General features: G+C 36.9%; 2 protein-coding genes across 2 annotated transcripts in view; both read left to right on the forward strand.

The window, feature by feature from the left end:
- The window catches only part of LOC139115175 (uncharacterized), a 95,953-nt gene that overhangs the window by 66,029 nt on the left and 11,222 nt on the right, over positions 1 to 18,702 (forward strand). The window lies entirely within an intron of this gene.
- On the forward strand, positions 647 to 18,181 carry LOC139115179 (solute carrier family 35 member F4-like). Its single transcript, XM_070677102.1, has 7 exons — positions 647 to 1,140; positions 2,310 to 2,589; positions 14,336 to 14,555; positions 14,879 to 15,004; positions 15,657 to 15,846; positions 16,568 to 16,657; positions 17,828 to 18,181. Exons 1-7 carry the CDS (start codon positions 1,113 to 1,115, stop codon positions 18,076 to 18,078), a joined length of 1,185 nt encoding a protein of 394 aa, XP_070533203.1. The 5' UTR covers positions 647 to 1,112; the 3' UTR covers positions 18,079 to 18,181.

Below are 18,702 nucleotides of genomic sequence, written 5' to 3' on the forward strand. Positions count from 1 at the left end.
GTAACCCACCAACCAGGGGACTGCCACCGCCGGGTAGGCAGCATACTTGAACAGATCCGGTCAGCGGAGCGAAAATTATTGCTCTGGCTCGCGAGAATGTCGTCTGATATACATTTCCGTTGCGTTGTCGCCCCCGTATGTATCTGTTGCGTTTTTACCGTACATGTAGGCATTTGTAATCTGTGGACTGCCTTGCTTTTAGTTGTATTAGCCTATGGTGTTTACTGCTAGCAGACCTAACTATAGGTACGTGCTTGAATATTAAAATCCAAAGCACTCTTTCATTCTTCACCTATCTTTGTCACACATTCTCTTGTTTCTTCCGCTGCTCTGGTCTCTGGAACTTCGCTTTTGCTTGCAAATGCTTTCTAGTTTAGGATTACAGTTTGGGTTACTAGAAAGCCAAATTTAACATTTGCTTTTAGCAAGACATACATACATACATACATCATACATACATACATACATACATACATACACATAGACATACAGGCAGACAGACAGGCAGACAGACATACAGACAGACACGTGCCTTTGACCACAGGTGCTGGCAGCTCTGCCTTTGACGCCTATAAAAATGGCTCAGAACGTCTATTTGCAGCGCCCTCTGTGGCAAAAATTGCGTGCATTTTCATCTTTCTGCTGCAGCCTGCAAACTCCTTGACCCCACCCGTCGGACTTTAACACATTGCCCCAGGAAGAATACATCAGGATAGTTGCTATAAAAGATAAGTTTTGATGACGACAGTATACAGCACTAATCAACTGCCTTCAACTAGTTCCAGCTACGACGGAACGAGCTATGTACGCGAAGACACCGTAATATGGTGCCAGCACATGTTGAAATCAAAACTGAGATACTAAATTATCACTTCCGGGTTTAACTGGGACTGCATCTCGTGACTCTGAGCGCAAGGACTTTCCCATTGCTCGTCGATGCGCGATACCAAACAATGAGAAGTTGCGAATATTTGAAAACTGCCAAGCATACGTGAGTATTGAACCAGTGCCGCTACATCATAAGTTCGCCAACAGAAGTCCTGACTCTGAGGTGACGCCGGGAGGTGACCGGGCGCCCGGACCGGGCGTCAATATCGTTTGGCGGAGCAGTTATGTCAAGCCAAGATCAGTCAGCAAATGGTGGGAATACCATTATTGATCATTTCTTACAGTCTTTCAAAATAATCTCAGTGTTGTACAGCTTTTACTTTTAAACTGGTACACACAAAACTCGTATAATAATGTCAGCTTGATCTCTGACCTTTGAACCTTAGCTTGCTTGGTACATCGCCATGAAGTAATAGGGGGCCTACACTTGTTAAACTCTCCACAATTAACGCTGTAAGAAAGTTTTTACAGGAATTAGACAATAACATCAGACATTTTAATGAGTGTGTAAGAGAGAGAGAGAGAGAGAGAGAGAGAGAGAGAGAGAGGAGAGAGAGAGAGAGAGAGAGAGAGAGAGAGAGATCAACTCAAATGTCATAATGTACAATTTCCGACTATTAAAGCTGACCAGTTCATACAAGTCATGCTATCCCTGTTCAATGGCGGTATTGTAAGCAAGTTCACCAAGTCCACATTCAGCTTCTTGATAACTGAAGGCACTCGGCGAAAACGAACAAAGTTACTTGCACACTTGAAGCGATAATGAAAAAAGTATCTGCGTTGCAAATACATACGTGTAAGGGAAAGGTGCAGCTGCACCAGCAAATATTTTTTTTCAGGCTTCAACTTGTAAGATATATACACTAGTACAAAAATTTGCGAGAAATTTGCGAAAAATGGACACTTTCTCGCCTTTTGCGAGAAGTAAGCGAGGATACATAACTTTCTCGCAATAACTTAGCGAGAATTTAATTTTCTCGTAATCAGCTGGCGAGAACTGTGTTTTCTTGCTCAGCATCTGCGAGAAACTGAATTCTCGCAATCAATCAGTGAGAAATTTGTTTTCTCGCTCTACATCTGCGAGAAATTGTATTCTTCTGTGTAAGCATTTCACAAAAATTGCACAATTTCTCACAGATACAGAGCGAGAAAACAGTTCTCGCTGATTGATTGCGAGAATTCAATTTCTCGCAGATGCATACGAGAAAGCACAGTTCTCGCAGCATGATCGCGAGAAAGTATGTATTCTCGCTTATTTCTCGCAATACAGCGAGAAAGTGTCCATTTCTCGCAAATTTCTCGCAAATTTCTTCACTAGTGATAATTACTGATTTAATACCACAACTCACGTAGGTGGACGGTAAGCAAGGTGCAAGCGTTATGAAATGCTCACCTGGATATCAATGAATTTTCTCCGGCAGAAATTGATAACCCAGCCGGTGATAGGATTGATGGTGGTGACAACCGCTGCATTTCCGATGGAGCTCGCAAGACCATACTCGGGTTGCTTATCGTGTTGGGCATAGCAGTGTCATGGGTTGGCGCCACCCAGTTCACCCAGAGCACGTACAATGAAAAGTTTGATGCGCCTTTCTTTGTCATGTGGTTCAGCACCATATGGATGATCGTGTGTTATCCTGGATACTTCATCCCAGCTTATTTCTTAGGAAGAAACAGAGGACAACCCCGACAGATTTACAGGCAAGATTGGGCCTTAATAGTTTGTTATGATTAAATTGACAATGGCTTTAACTTTGATGGTTTATTTGCTTTTTTCTGTCTTTTGTTCAACGTCCACTCCTCAAAGGATGTTGAGATACAGTGTTGAGCTTGTCCTCTCAGCCTGTACATGTGTAGGCTAGTTGCAGTATTATTGTTAAGAAGTGAATTCTGGTCGGGACTATAACTCAAAGGTAAACAATAAGAGTGATTCTATCAACATAGACGCATTGTTGACAAGTCAAGCTAAATAGCTGCTGTTTCAATGTGCCTTAGGGAGTAGAACAAGAACTTGCTACATAAATACATAAAATAAAATAGTAGTGAAATATAGTAGTGAAAATAAAATAGTAGTGATATATATATATATATATTAGTCCGTGGGCTAGAGGGGGTCTACGTGCACCCCCCACACAGGATAACAAACCTGTATTTTCAGAAGCCTTGGGATCCCTAGAATACGAAATGGAATTTTAACAGAAAAAATATAGGGATGGAATAGCGTATGGTCATGTTTTGAAGGGTACCGCAAAATCACGATTTTGCAACCCAATTGCATTTTCGTCAAATTTGTCTTCTTGTAAGTTCTCTGCTTAGCTTATTTTTTAATATAACCTCACTTGTTTGGTAGCATTAGAAAGGCAATTTATTCTTTTAAGATGATGTATTGCAACATGCAATATATTCTACAGTTTTTGTGAAATATGACCAAAACTTACCCCATACCCCAAAGTTTAACATTGCAAATTACAGTAAATCTCAAATTATACCAATTTTTTAGCTAGGCAGAATAAAAAATCCAATTCTTTGTATAAAATTGGTTTATTTGGTACAGGGACATGTCGGAAATATGAAATAGACTTTTAACAGAAAAATATTGGGTCTCTACAGCTGTAACATCATATTTTGAAGGGAACCGCAATATTACAGTGTTGCAGCTTTGCATGCATTTTTGTTAAAGCTGTCTTCATATTAGTCATCTGCTGAGCTTGTTTTTGAATATAATCTAATTTGTTAGGTATCATTAGAAAGATAATTACTAGTCTTTAAAATGACATATTGTAACATGCACTATCCTGTATAGTATTCATGAAATATGACCGAAACTTACCCCATACCCAAAGTTTACATTGACAATTCAGTCATAGCTAAAATCAAATTCTACAATTTTTTAGCTGACACAAAAAATCTGCCCTTTTTGCTATTAAATCTGTTTTATTTGGTACAGGGATATGTCAGAAATATGAAATAGACTTTTAACAGAAAAAATATTGGGACTTTACAGCTGTAACAGTCAGATTTTGGAGGGTACCGCAATATCACAGTGTTGCAGATTTGCATGCATTTTTGTTAAAGCTGTCTTCCTATAAGTCATCTGCTGAGCTTGTTTTTGAATATAATCTAACTTGTTAGGTACCATTGGAAAGGTAATTTATTCTTCGTTAAGATAACATATTGTAACATGCAATATCTTGTACAGTATTCATGAAATATGACCAAAACTTACCCCATACCCCAAAGTTTACATTGACAATTGCAGTCATAGCTAAAATCAAATTCTACCAATTTTTTAGCTAGACACAAAAAATCTGCCCATTTTTGCTATTAAATCTGTTTTATTTGGTACAGGGACATGTCAGAAATATGAAATAGACTTTTAACAGAAAAAATATTGGGACTTTACAGCTGTAACAGTCAGATTTTGGAGGGAACCGCAATATCACAGTGTTGCAGATTTGCATGCATTTTTGTTAAATTTGTCTTCCTATAAGTCATCTGCTGAGCTTGTTTTTGAATATAATCTAACTTGTTAGGTATCATTAGAAAGATAATTTATTTTTTGTTAAGATAACATATTGTAACATGCACTATCCTGTATAGTATTCATGAAATATGACCAAAACTTACCCCATACCCCAAAGTTTACATTGACAATTGCAGTCATAGCTAAAATCAAATTCTACCAATTTTTTAGCTAGACACAAAAAATCTGCCCATTTTTGCTATTAAATCTGTTTTATTTAGTACAACGACATGTCAGAAATATGAAATAGACTTTTAACAGAAAAATATTGGGACTTTACAGCTGTAACAGTCAGATTTTGGAGGGAACCGCAATATCACAGTGTTGCAGATTTGCATGCATTTTTGTTAAACCTGTCTTCTTTTAAGACATCTGCTGAGCTTGTTTTTGAATATAATCTAACTTGTTAGGTACCATTGAAAAGGTAATTTATTCTTTTTTCGATAACATATTGCAACATGCACTGTCTCGTATAGTATTCATGAAATATGACCAAAACTTACCTCATACCCCAAGTTTACGTTGAAAATTACAAAGCAAATTACAGCGAATCTGAAACTCTACCATTTGTTTACAATTTATTAACTTTGTATACAAAGGGCAATGCCTGTATGCAACCTATGAAATCTGTGATTTTGTTAAAAAAGTATGTCACAAATATGAAATTAACTTTAAACAGGAATATAATATGATTTTGTAGCCTTTTGGATCATATTTGGAAGGGTACCCAGGTATCATGGCAAATTTGTCGAAACACATACATTTCCTATATATGGGTTTCCCCCTCCAAAAATTATCCAAATGGCTACTAAATAGTATCATCTTCCCGTTAAAAGTTTATTTCATACTTGTGACATACATTTGTAACAAACAAATCAGATTTCATACAAGAATTGCCTTTTGTATTATGTGTAGCAAAAAATGGTAGAATTTAAGATAATTTGCGATTTGAACTTTTGGGGTATGGGGTAAATTTGACCATATTTCAGGAAAACTGTGAAGGCCATTGCATATTACAATATGTCATTAAGAGAATAAATTGCCCTACTAATGATACCCCACAAGCCAGGTTATGTTACAAAATAAGCTCGGCAGATGACTTACAAGAAGAATAATATAACAAAAAAGTGCCAGTCTGCGGTACTGCAATTTTGCGTCACCCTTCAAAATATGGCTGTTACAACTATACAATCCAAATATTTTTTTGTTAAAAGTCTATTTCACATTTCTGACATAACCCAGTACCAAATACAACAGATTTAATACCAAAACAGTGCCCTTTGTATCATGTCTAGCTAAAATTTGTGGAATTTGATCATGTTAGCTATTACAGTCCTTTCTATATAAACCATGGGGTATGGGGTAAGTTTTGGTCATATGTCATGAAAATTATACAGGATATTGCATGTTACTATATTTCATTTTAAAGGCGAGTAAATTACCTTTTTAATGATACCTAACATACCATGTTGTATTCAAAATAAGCTCAGCAGACAACTTACAAGAAGACAGGTTTAACAAAAACTCATGCGAGTCAACTATATTGTGATTTTGTAGTATACTTCAAAAAATGACTGTTACAGCTATAAAATCCCAATATTTTTTCTGTTAAAATATTACTTTTATTTCTAACATGTTTCAGTACCAAGTAAAACAGATTTAATACAAAACATTGCTGTTTGTATTGTGTGTAGGTAAAACTCAGTAGAATTTGACGTTAGCTATGACAGTATCTTTGGACATACACTTTGGGGTATGGGGAAGTTTTTGTCATATTTCATGAAAACTATACAAGATATTGCATATTACAATATGTCATTTAAAGCACTACTTAATTACCTTTCTAATGATACCAATCAAGCCAGGTTATAATCAATAACAAGCTCAGCAGACGACTTATAGGAAGACAGATTTAACAAAAACACATGCGGGTCAGTAATACTGAGATTTTGCTGTACCCTTAAAAATATGACTGTTACAGCTATAGAATCCAATATTTTTTCTGTTAAAAGTCTATTTCATATTCTTAACATGTCCCAGTACCAAATAAAACAGATTTAATACAAAACATTGCCCAACTTTTTTATGTCTGAGTAAAAATTGTAGAATTTGATTTTAGCTATGACTGCAATTTTAGATGTAAACTTTAGGGTATGGGGTAAGTTTTGGCATATTTCATACAAACTATACAAGATATTGCATGTTACAATACATCATTTTAAAGACTAGTAAATTATCTTTTCAATCGTACCTAACAACTTACATTATATTCGATAAAAACCTCAGCAGATGACTTATAAGAAGAGAGTTTCAACAAAAATGCATGCAAGTCAGGAATATGGAGATTTTGCCGTACCTTTCAAAATATGACTGTTACAACTACAGAATTCCAATATTTTTACTGTTAAAAGTCTATTTCATATTTCTGACATATCCCTGTACCAAATGAAACAGATTTTATAGCAAAAATGACCAGATTTTTTGTGTCTAGCTAAAAAATTGTTAGAATTTGATTTTAGCTAAGACTGCAATTTTCAATGTAAACTTTGGGGTATGGGGTAAGTTTTGGTCATATTTCATGAATACTATACAAGATAGTGCATGTTACAATATGTCATTTAAAGACTAGTAAATTATCTTTCTAATGATACCTAACAAGTTAGATTATATTCAAAAACAAGCTCAGCAGATGACTTATAGGAAGACAAATTTAACAAAAATGCATGCAAATCTGCAACACTGTGATATTGCCGTACCCTCCAAAATCTGACTGTTACAGCTGTAAAGTCCCAATATTTTTTCTGTTAAAAGTCTATTTCATATTTCTGACATATCCCTGTACCAAATAAAACAGATTTAATAGCAAAAATGGCCAGATTTTTTGTGTCTAGCTAAAAAATTGGTAGAATTTGATTTTAGCTATGACTGCAATTGTCAATGTAAACTTTGGGGTATGGGGTAAGTTTTGGTCATATTTCATGAATACTATACAGGATAGTGCATGTTACAATATGTCATTTTAAAGACTAGTTAATTATCTTTCTAATGATACCTAACAAATTAGATTATATTCAAAAACAAGCTCAGCAGATGACTAATATGAAGACAGCTTTAACAAAAATGCATGCAAATCTGCAACACTGTAATATTGCGGTTCCCTTCAAAATATGATTGTTACAGCTGTAGAGACCCAATATTTTTTCTGTTAAAAGTCTATTTCATATTTCCGACATGTCCCTGTACCAAATGAAACCAATTTCATACAAAGAATTGCATTGTTTATTCTGCCTAGCTAAAAAATTGGTATAATTTGAGATTTACTGTAATTTGCAATGTTAAACTTTGGGGTATGGGGTAAGTTTTGGTCATATTTCACAAAAACTGTAGAATATATTGCATGTTGCAATATATCATCTTAAAGAAGAATAAATTGCCTTTCTAATGCTACCAAACAAGTGAGGTTATGTTAAAAAATAAGCTCAGCAGATGACTTACAAGAAGACAGATTTGACGAAAATGCATTGGGTTGCAAAATCGTGATTTTGCGGTACCCTTCAAAACATGACCATAACAGCTATTCCATCCCTATATTTTTTCTGTTAAAATTCCATTTCGTATTCTAGGGATCCCAAGGCTTCTGAAAAATACAGGTTTGTTATCCTGTGGTGGGGGGTGCACGTAGACCCCCTCTAGCCCACGGCCTATATACATAACGAGCTTGCGTGCGTGAGCGTGCATATGCTCAGTTCGCTTGCGTGCGTGAGCGTGCATATGCTCAGTTCGCTCCTGCAATCTTGTATATTTCTCGATCATTTTGCGTCTGCAACCGCAATGGTGCTGTGTAAAGATTGTGGTACATCTCAGGGTGTTACTCTGTGCCAAGGTGACTTGGATTTGTGTGCGTCATGCAACAAAAAGCGATTTCATGCTGATCCAGTGGTGCAAGACGAAGCCTCAGTAAACAATGGCGGTGCTGACGTGTGTTACGACCCTTTGTTATCAAGTGGGATGACCAGGCATCGGGGTTTGAGAAGTTCCAGCTCACAGCATGAGAAGGTTCATTTTGACGGTAATATAATAATTAACGAACTACTGTGCTTCGCAGTGAACAAAATGGACATACTGCCGTTTGAAGTCATCGTAAAGTTGTGTGTAGACGCATTTGATGATCGTGACATTGAAGCCGCCAAACGGTTACTATATGACATGTGTGGAGATTGTAGTTCGCATCGATTTAAACGTCGACAGGGTCTGAATAAATCCCAGTCGAATGTACAAGATATATTGACTCTCTTACATGAGATTGAGCCAGAAAATATCCCATGTTTTGTTGCAAAGGACCTGTCAAAATTACCTCCTGTTAACTTTGATCACATTGATGTGTCTTCACTATTGTCACAGATGAATCAAGTGAAGCTAGACGTTGACAGTCTCAAACAGGGCATTGACAGTATGTCAAGACTTTATTTGACTACATCTAACGATATACGTGAACTTAAAGCTAAAATGTGTGGTTTAAGTCCAGAAAAGTGTACGACGGCAGAATCAGGCAGACCAAAATCTGAGCTCTCCGTGGATGATTCCGACATGTCTATTCAGAGTAAATTGCCCATTGTTGATGCTCCTGACGGAGATCAACCACCTGGTGATAGCATGTCTTCGGTTGTATGCGAGTATGGTGTTAATGAGCACGAAAACCCTGCATTGCAACAACAATTGAAATTGCCAACTGAAGGTAGCCAGGATCAGATGGACTCTGCCAAGGAAATGCCTGAAGATGGTGATAATGATGGTTTCACAACCGTGACATATTCGCATCGAAGGCGCAGACACCAAAGTTATGCAGATGTTGTTGTCTGCGGTCAGACTTTCAACTCAGAGTCGTCGTGCAAAATTGCCAGTGCACCTTCTTCATCAACAAGGAGAAACTTAATCGAGCCAGCACAACCAACGACCCAGGTAACAAGCCGTCGCAAGTATATGCTTGGAAAGAGAAAACACGGTGGTCTTATACCAGCTACACCACAAAAGAAACGTGTATTCGTGAGTAGACTGAGACCGGACACTAATGCTGAAAATCTCATCAGATATATTAAAGATACCATGCATGTCGATGTTGCTGATTGTGAGAGACTTCCGACAAAATACAACTCATACGCTTCTTTTTGCGTCTCTGTCGACTCAGCTACTTTTTTGTCATTGATGTCTCCCGATGTTTGGCCAGAAGGCGTGTTAATACGTAAGTTTTACCAACCTCGCAAATCCTAAATGGACGGTCTTCGTATTGTTTCATATAACTGTCGGTCAGTCAAGAACTCGCTAAAAACTGTTAGAGATCTGTGTGAATCTCATGATATTTGTTTGTTACAAGAGCATTGGTTAACTAGCGATAATATGTCTTATTTATCTACTATTCACAAAGATTTTGATTTTTACGGTGAGTCCCCTATTGACACTAGTGAAAAACTATTGATTGGTCGACCATATGGGGGTGTTGCTATTCTATGGCGTAAATCCATTGGTCACGCTGTCAAAGTAAGATCTTTTCACGAAAGTAGAATCATTGGAATTGAAATCGATTATAGTAAGAGTAAACTGTTAATTCTTTGTGTATATCTACCAACTTGTAGTAGAGAAAACTACGATGAGTTTACTGATTGCTTAGCAAAAATCCACTCGATTGTTCAAGCGAGTGATTGCTACTGTAGTATGGTTATTGGTGATTTTAATTCAGATCACAATTCCTTATTTGGTTCGTCATTACATAATTTCTGTAATGACTATAATTACTGTATTTCCGACAAGCTCTTTTTGCCTGATAATTCCTTTACATATGTTAGTGATATGCATGGCTCCACGTCATGGTTAGATCATTGTATATCTACCTATAGCAGTCACCAATGTATAAAGTCTATGGAAATCTTGTACGACATGATGTTATCAGATCATTTCCCACTTAGTATTACATGCAATGTTGCTATCTTGCCATCGTGTGACTCTAGTAGCTCAGATATTCCCTATTGCAAACCAGGGTTGAATTTAAACTGGTCTAGGGTCAGCATCAAACAACGTGATATGTACACTGCTGTCTCAGACAGACTTCTTGCAGATATTAATATTCCTACTGATTCATTATGCTGTAAAGATATTCACTGTAAAGACAAGAATCATGCTGACAGTATTTCTGATTTTTATGACAATATCATTAATAGTTTACATTTTGCTGGCACTCGAATTAGCTCAAGTACAGAAAATAGTAAAGGATGTGCAGTTGTTGGTTGGAATGACCATTTAAAAGAGATTCATGAAATTGCCCGTGACGCATTTAAATTATGGCGTGAGTCTGGTAAACCCAAGCATGGTCCACTGTATGATTTTAAACGTTGTACTCATGCTCGCTTTAAGTATGCGTTACGGGCGTGTCGAGTTAATGAAGAGCAAATGAAAGCAGATGCTATGGCCAAAAATCTTTTTAGTGGAAATCACAAAAAATTTTGGCACTCCATTAATAGTAAAAAGTGTTCGTCCAGGCCAAACAATGTGGGTGGCTGTACTGGCGAAGCTAATATTGCTGATATGTGGCGTAACCATTACTATGGCGTTTACAACTCAGTGAATACGACACATGACCAGAAGTTTGTGTTAGATGTTGTTGAAAAGTGTACTCTCGAAAATGATTTCATTGTTTACCCCAGTGACATTAGTGATGCCATAGGGAAACTACAGGCTGGTAAATCTGCTGGCCCTGACTATCTCTCAGCTGAGCATTTTATGTATGCTAGCAGTAAAGTTTCCATTTTACTCAGTATGTGTTTTACGGCGATGTTTGTGCATAATGTTTGCCCTAGTCGCCTTTCCGATACTGTTTTAGTTCCCATCATAAGGACAAAAACAACAATATCAATGACAAAAGTAACTATCGTCCGATTGCAGTTTCGACAGTTGCTTCTAAGCTTATGGAATTAATTTTACTTAGAAATATTGAATGTTCTCTTGAAACGTCACATTACCAGTTTGGTTTCAAATCTGGTCACTCGACCGATATGTGTGTCTTTGTACTTAAAGAAGTAATCAATTACTATAGAAAGCATGGTAGTAATGTCATTGTCACTTTCATGGACGCCTCCAAGGCATTTGACAGAGTCAACCATTGGGTTCTCTTCAAAAAGTTGATTGATCGCAAAGTACCAGTGTATTTTGTCAGATTTCTCCTGAGATGGTATCGAACTCAACAGACTTTTATTCGCTGGGGTGCATGTACCTCCAGTGGTTTTACTGTCTCCAATGGTGTAAAGCAAGGTGGGATCTTGTCACCGAAGCTTTTTAATATCTATATTGATCATTTGAGCTTTATGCTGTCTAATTCCAAAACAGGTTGTAACATTGGAGGACTTTTCGTCAATCATTTAATGTATGCTGATGATATTTGTCTGATTAGTCCTTCTGTCAAGGGAACTCAGAAGTTAGTCAATATTTGTAGTGACTATGGTGATACTCATGATATTTTATTTAATAGCAAAAAGACCAAATGTATGTGTGTGAGATGCGATTCTTCTATGATTCGTCACATTCCTTCTGTGTATCTCAATGGAGTTAAATTAGTATTTGTCACAAAGAAGACACATTTGGATTTTGTTCTCAACGATAACTTTCGTGATGATGACGATATCGAGTGACAGATGAGATGCTTTTATATATCAGCTAATATGCTTATGAGAAATATTTTTCCAAATACTTTTGAAGTCAAGAGTGTCCTTTTAAAAACATATTGTTATCAATTGTATGGCGGTCCAATTTGGATGAAATATTCTGTTAATATTATGAGGAAATTGAAAGTTGCTTATAATAATGCTGCTCGTCTTTTATTGGGTTATGATAAACGTAGTAGTGCAAGCTCTATGTTTATATCTAACAGAATCAATAACTTTGATGCCTTGCTGCGAAGGCAAATTTATGGTTTAAAGCAAAGACTTCTAAGAAGCAGTAATGATATTGTACGATGTGTGTATGACTCATTATATTTAAACTCTGAAATGATAAAGTTATGGAATAAGCTTCTTTTTGTATAACTTAACCAAGCTGTGTATATTTATCACCAGATTTTCTTTTGTTGTTATATGGACAATGAGTCCGAAATAAAGTTTATAATAATAATAATAATAATATTATATATATATATATATATTATATATATATATATATATATATATATATATCTCACTACTATTTTATTTTCACTTCTATATTTCACTGCTACACAAGTGTACACTCAGTTTGTATAAAGAGAGAGAACCAAGGTGAAAAAGTGATACCTTTGTTCTTTTAAAAAATATTAAAAGGTTGTGATGTTAACTCTGATGTAGATATGGAGTGTTATACTCACACAAATAGACAAGTCATGGATCACATAAGGGATAGATAGTATAATGCAAATGAAAAACATTTGAAGGCCGTCTGTAAACGGTCAAAAGCTGAGATTTTGTTCCATTACATAACAAGCTGCAAATAGTTTGTCCCTTCATGGACATCCGGGACGTCTATCAATTGAATGATTTTCATTTATAGTTCAACCACCTATACAGTGTATTCAAATAACTACTTTGGTTTTGCCCGAGGACTAACTCAATTTTATGTTAAGGAAAGGCAAGGAAAAAAGCATCATATTGATACATTGCTGTTGACCTACATGCTGATCAAAAGGCGGATTTTGTGACCTTTGGGCCCAAAATAATACTTACAGACATCAGAATATAGACTGCATTGTTCGCTTTGCCAAAATCAATGCCGGAGCTATATCCCATGCAAACTAAATCTTTTCTGTTACAATAAAAATAATATACACTGAATGTACCTGATCTTGACACAAAATCTTACATGAGACTTTCAAAAATAATTCCTTTCCGGGAATATGATATTGTAACATTTGCTTAGATAAGTGTTATGTATTGATCCCGGGATTTCGATTGCGCCGTGTCTTCTGCAAATAACGTCCTCTGGCGTAAACAGAAACCAGTTCAGGACAAATTTGTAGTGATAGTGCTCGTGGTATCAGGATCGCACAATATTCACGATAAATGAAGCAAATTTGTGTGGTGTTATAAAAGTATGCATTTACACCAAAATGAATTACGGTGTTTCTCAATGTAGTATGTACTTAAAAGTGAAGGACCTGATCTTTTGCTCAAAGTGACCTCAGTGAAACTGTCAGCCATTTCCTAATAAAACCAGGAATAATAATAAGGGGTCACAATGCAAAGTTTGACACTAAAATACGTTACTTATACACTTAACCGATATTTGAAGCTCTCATGGCCGCCACCCTTGTGCTAACTCTATATGGAAAAATAAAATGTCCGATTTGTGGAAAACTATAATGAGGAAATTTTCTTACTCGAACAGCTATAAAATGAGCCCCCTCCACTTGTAGATCAGAATATAGAAAAGAATCTTAAAAATTTTAGAGTCCAAAATATTTATCCGAGCGGTGTATTGTACCTTTAAATCACTTTGCAGACGACTAGGTTACTACTGTGTACCTGCTTGTACCTATGTAATATTTATCAACACAGATGTGTAGTGCATCAGATTTGGCCAATGCAATATCCAATTTCGCTAACCAACTTTGTCTCCTCTCGCGATTGCGATTACATTCGTAATATAGGAGGATGATCTGCATTCGTACAGTTAAATGACATTTAGTCACCTATACTTTTCTACACATGCATCCCTTCAATGTATTTTTATCTGGATTCTGTGGCACTAACGATGTGAAACCGATGTGTCCTTTTGAATAACTCACTAATCATTCACTCCCAGAATACCTCGACAAATAATTTACCTGTTTTGTTACCTTATAGATGTATTTTAAATGCAAACTCCTCTAATAATCAAAGGAGATATATTTGTTATCTGTTTTCCTTACAGAGAGAATGAGACTGTCTTTGGAAGTCAAGGTGTAACTTGGATGGCTTTCTTCAAGATTGTCGGTTCATTTTGCATTTGCTGGGCGGCAACAAATTATATGTATGCGTACGCTCTAAGTGAAATTGCAGCGGCTGTAGTTACTGCGGTTTTCTCGTCCAATACTGCCTTCATTTACATACTTTCATGGGTAGTCCTCGATGAGAAATTCGTCCCACTAAAGGTAAGAAGATGTGAAAATGTATGCAATCCTCCATTGAAATATGCGTCACTCTTGATTTATTTCAGCAGTTATTTCTCAGGTAATGTGAAATACACATGCTTAGAGTAAGACCCTAACAGGAAGCGATTGATGACGTCATAGTAATCATCTGGACAAAGTCATCAGTTTCTTGAATGTTTCCTGCATAATCAGCCATGTTTATGTTGCAAACGGCAGCAAAAGAGGCTCAAACAATAGGATACACCAATGATATATCAAAATTTCACAACAACGTGTGCTAGAATAGTTTTCTTGCGTGTAATGACGTGTCTTCAATTTGATAGGTATTGGCCACCATATTGTCAGTAGTGGGTTTGGTGGTCATGGCTTACGCTGACGGGTTTCATGGACCTACCGCCGTTGGAATATTGCTGTCGATCGGAGCTGCAATCGGAGCAGCCATTTATAAGGTAATTTGCAAACGGCATCGTCACGAGGTGTCCACATAAACGTGACCTTGTTTTTATGTTATCCGAAATTAAATTTCAATCATTTACATTTGTTCCTTGGTATATGTGTTACCTGTAAATGTGCGACGACGGGATTTGGGCGAGTTTATTCGTAATGCCATTATTGACGTTTACCATTAGTTTAGCACACAAGTATCTTAAAACGAGCGTGGCGGTGGCCGTTTGAAACGTTAGCTATTAGAAAAAAATTGGTAAATTCCCAAAATTTGTCTTAGCTAACGTTTCAAGGGCCACCGCCACGCTCGTGCGTATATCAAGCTTTGTTTTAGTCACATGAAGGGGAAGCATGTCTATGACTTCACACTTTTTTATTTATCTCGAAAGCACTTTCACCAAAGCTGTGCGTTGACTTTCAAGACCTTAAAACAGAAATCGCAGATGCTGCCTTTTTAGGTTCTATACAGGCGAATCCTAACTGACAATTTCTATCTCTCTCCCGTACTATCTCTCCTTGTCTCTATTTGTTTGTTTATTTCGCTCTCTTCTCTCTCTCTCTCCCTCTCTCTCTCTCTCTCTCTCTCTCTCTCTCTCTCGCTCATCCATTTCCTTGTGTCGCTATGGCTATAACTTTATAACATATTTCGTTGTCCAGGTGTTCTTCAAGAAGGTCGTCGGCGATGCCTCCCTTGGGCAGGTATCGCTGTTTTTGAGCTTGCTGTCTCTCTTTAACCTATTCTTCCTCTGGCCAGTGATGCTGGCTCTCCGTTTAACGGATGTAGAAAAATGGCTTTGGAGCGACATGCCCTGGAACTTCCTATGCGGGAGCGCAGCACTGTCTGTTGGTGAGTGTTATCTTGGACGTGTCTCTCCATCATTTTGATAATTTGAATCCTTTGGGAATAAAATGATGCACGCATGAAGCCATGAGCAGTATGTCTGTGATAGAACATCGTCGATGGAATTCCTAAATACAAGGTGTCAGCGTAATATACATTACTCCGCTGATTATTTTGCAATTGTATCCTTCCATAATCTTACATGGCCCAGATGAGCATACGATAATATTGACGGGGAACCTCCGAAAGTCAACAGCGCTAAGACAAACTGATTTAATTACTGACGTCGCTTGACTCTTTCCTTTTGTAAATTTCGGGCGTGTTAGGCACATCTTCTGTGTCAACTCTTCAGATGAAAACACAAGTTTCCAACAATAATCTAAATAAAAACCTGAAGTGGTATAACTCATTTGAACGTTTCAAAACGGATCCATTTACTTTCTTAGGTTTCTAAGAGTTACTGATTCGCTATTGCCGTCTGTAGTCTTGTATGTCGTTGCGTGAACCATTATACATAGTCTCCTCTTACTGCTTGTAGTTATCGTACGGTTCTGTTATATTACTATTCTTGCATTTTGCAGTCACTGTGGCGTTCTCTAAAACTACAATCCAACGACAAGTTTTCTTTGTTGCAAATATAATTAAAGCATGAATCTGCATTTATAGCGAATTTCTGACACCCCTTTAACTATTAATGACCTCTTTTGTGTCTTTTATAACTTTACAGCGTTCAATTTCCTCATAAACTTTGGTATTGCATTTACATATCCCCTGTACATCGCTATTGGCGTTGTTCTTGGAATTCCCCTTAATGCAGGTAGGTTTCAGACCGTGTGACGGTGCTGTATTTTGTTCTTAAGATTCTTTACCAATGGTCACGTTTCGGCAGGTATAACCATTGTGATGGATACACATTTGGTATTATATTGTAACTATTTAGGTTAATTTATCATCCACAAAGCGGTAATACTTAGCAGGATAGTATGATAACGGGCTACTGTCATATTGCACTGAGGGCGTTGTTAAGGGAACGCACCAAAAAGGGGAGCACTGCTATAGCTATCACTTCCAATGATTTTTCGTTCAGCTTTTAAAATGAAATTTCCTCCAAAGTCATACAGAAATGATCAGTGTTCAACTATCTGTCGGTATAATGTGTAATCCGAAAAAATATTGTATGCATTCATCAATGATACAGCGTGTGGAGGTGTTGCAGTTAGAAAAATCGTAACAACATGGCTCGGTCATTTAACCACTCTTTTTGAGGGTGGGTGTTTATAATTAGCCAAACGGTTTTGACTGTGATATCTTCGCTAGGTGACTGTGTGCCGTACGCTTTGAGTTCGAATCCCATCGATAATTTACTGAATAACATTACAGAGTTTACACAATTCAAAGGCAATACATCTTTCAAAATATGTTCCTCTTTGGGGTAAAAGAAAATGAGACTCTGTTGCGAATTGGAACAAACATTCTTGAATATCATCAAAAGTGCAACTACTGTTCCATTAAGTTCGTTTACAAAAGTCGCTCTTGCCCTGCCACAGTTACTGTTTTTGTGACCGCGAATCTATTGATACTGCTGACGCTTTTTTGTACAAGTAGAATTAATTTCGGATTGAAACATTTGTAACCTCATTTAGCCCCTGGTTTAGACCTAATCGATTAAGTAAAATGTGATTGATGCTGACTGTTTTGCAACAGTATTGCCATTTAAAGGTATACAGTGTCAGTCACCTGTAATGTAAAATTTGCCCATATATGGTCAAAGGGGCGTTCCTTGGTATTCATTATGCCCATGTGAGGACGCTGTTTTTAAAAAGCGGCCACCCACACTTAAAGTCTGTGATTGGTTAGATTTTCTCTTTCCATGATAACTGTGGCAAAATTTGAATAGGTGACAATATACCTTTAAATGTCGCTAATATACCATTATTATGAGTGTTTGCAAAACTACTAAAGAAAGATCAAAACCTTTCTGTTGCAGTTGTTGATTACATATGGAGAGGAACAGCTTTCGGTGTCATAAAAGTCATTGGAACGTTTTTGATCATACTTGGATTCATCATCATGGTGTTTCCCGACCGTTGGCACGATTCGGTAAATTGGCCATGCACCAGGGAATGCGCTGAATCCTGCAGGAATCGTCATCGGAAAGCAAATCTTGTCGATGAGGAGTCCAACGTCAAGAAACCATTGCTCCAAGAGGATACCCAACGAAGCTATGACAGCGAATAACCTGCGCTGTGAGAATGAAAAATTTTATTTAAAAAAATATAGCGACGAGTGTTGGTGTTTCTCGGTATTATTAATATTAAAATGTACCACCTTTAAAAAGAAACGCTTCTGAGCCATACAGCTGTCATTTATTTTTTTTTAAAAAATGTTTTCTGCGCTTCCTTGAGATTTTCTAATGAAAGATTAACCATAATCTCATCTTCATTAATGTTGCTTGATTGCTTCTTAATTTGTTGTCCATGAGTTCATACTCAGATTTCGATTGACTGTAACATTTCAGGAAGACAGGAACAACGTCGTTTGGTGTAAATTTAATCTCGATAACATAAACATTGGATTGCAGAGCCACTAAAGTAATTTAACAAAGTGCTATCAGTGTCTGTAGAAGTAGAAGGGGTCGTATTTCACCCTGAGTTCTACCCATGCTAGAAAGGAAGACCATTTACCAAACTTTTATCAGTGGACAACACAGTCAACTCTTGCAAGATACTTTATTTTCAAATATTCAAATACATATAAAAACAAAGTGTTCATGTCCTGACTATTTGTGAAGTTGAGATGCAAAATCAGCAGTGTTTACAGAACGGTCAAATGCCTGTAAGTTCACTCGTAAAGGATTATTAC

The sequence above is a fragment of the Ptychodera flava genome, chromosome 17, assembly GCF_041260155.1.
Source record: "Ptychodera flava strain L36383 chromosome 17, AS_Pfla_20210202, whole genome shotgun sequence".
NCBI classification, from domain to species: domain Eukaryota; kingdom Metazoa; phylum Hemichordata; class Enteropneusta; family Ptychoderidae; genus Ptychodera; species Ptychodera flava.

Bases quoted from the DNA above. Each gene is read 5' to 3' on its own strand.
- LOC139115179 (XM_070677102.1), top strand. From the start codon at position 1,113: ATGTCAAGCCAAGATCAGTCAGCAAATG. The intron at 15,847-16,567 runs GTGAGTGTTATC...ATAACTTTACAG, and splicing joins GAGCGCAGCACTGTCTGTTG to CGTTCAATTTCCTCATAAAC. The intron at 16,658-17,827 runs GTAGGTTTCAGA...TTTCTGTTGCAG, and splicing joins TGGAATTCCCCTTAATGCAG to TTGTTGATTACATATGGAGA.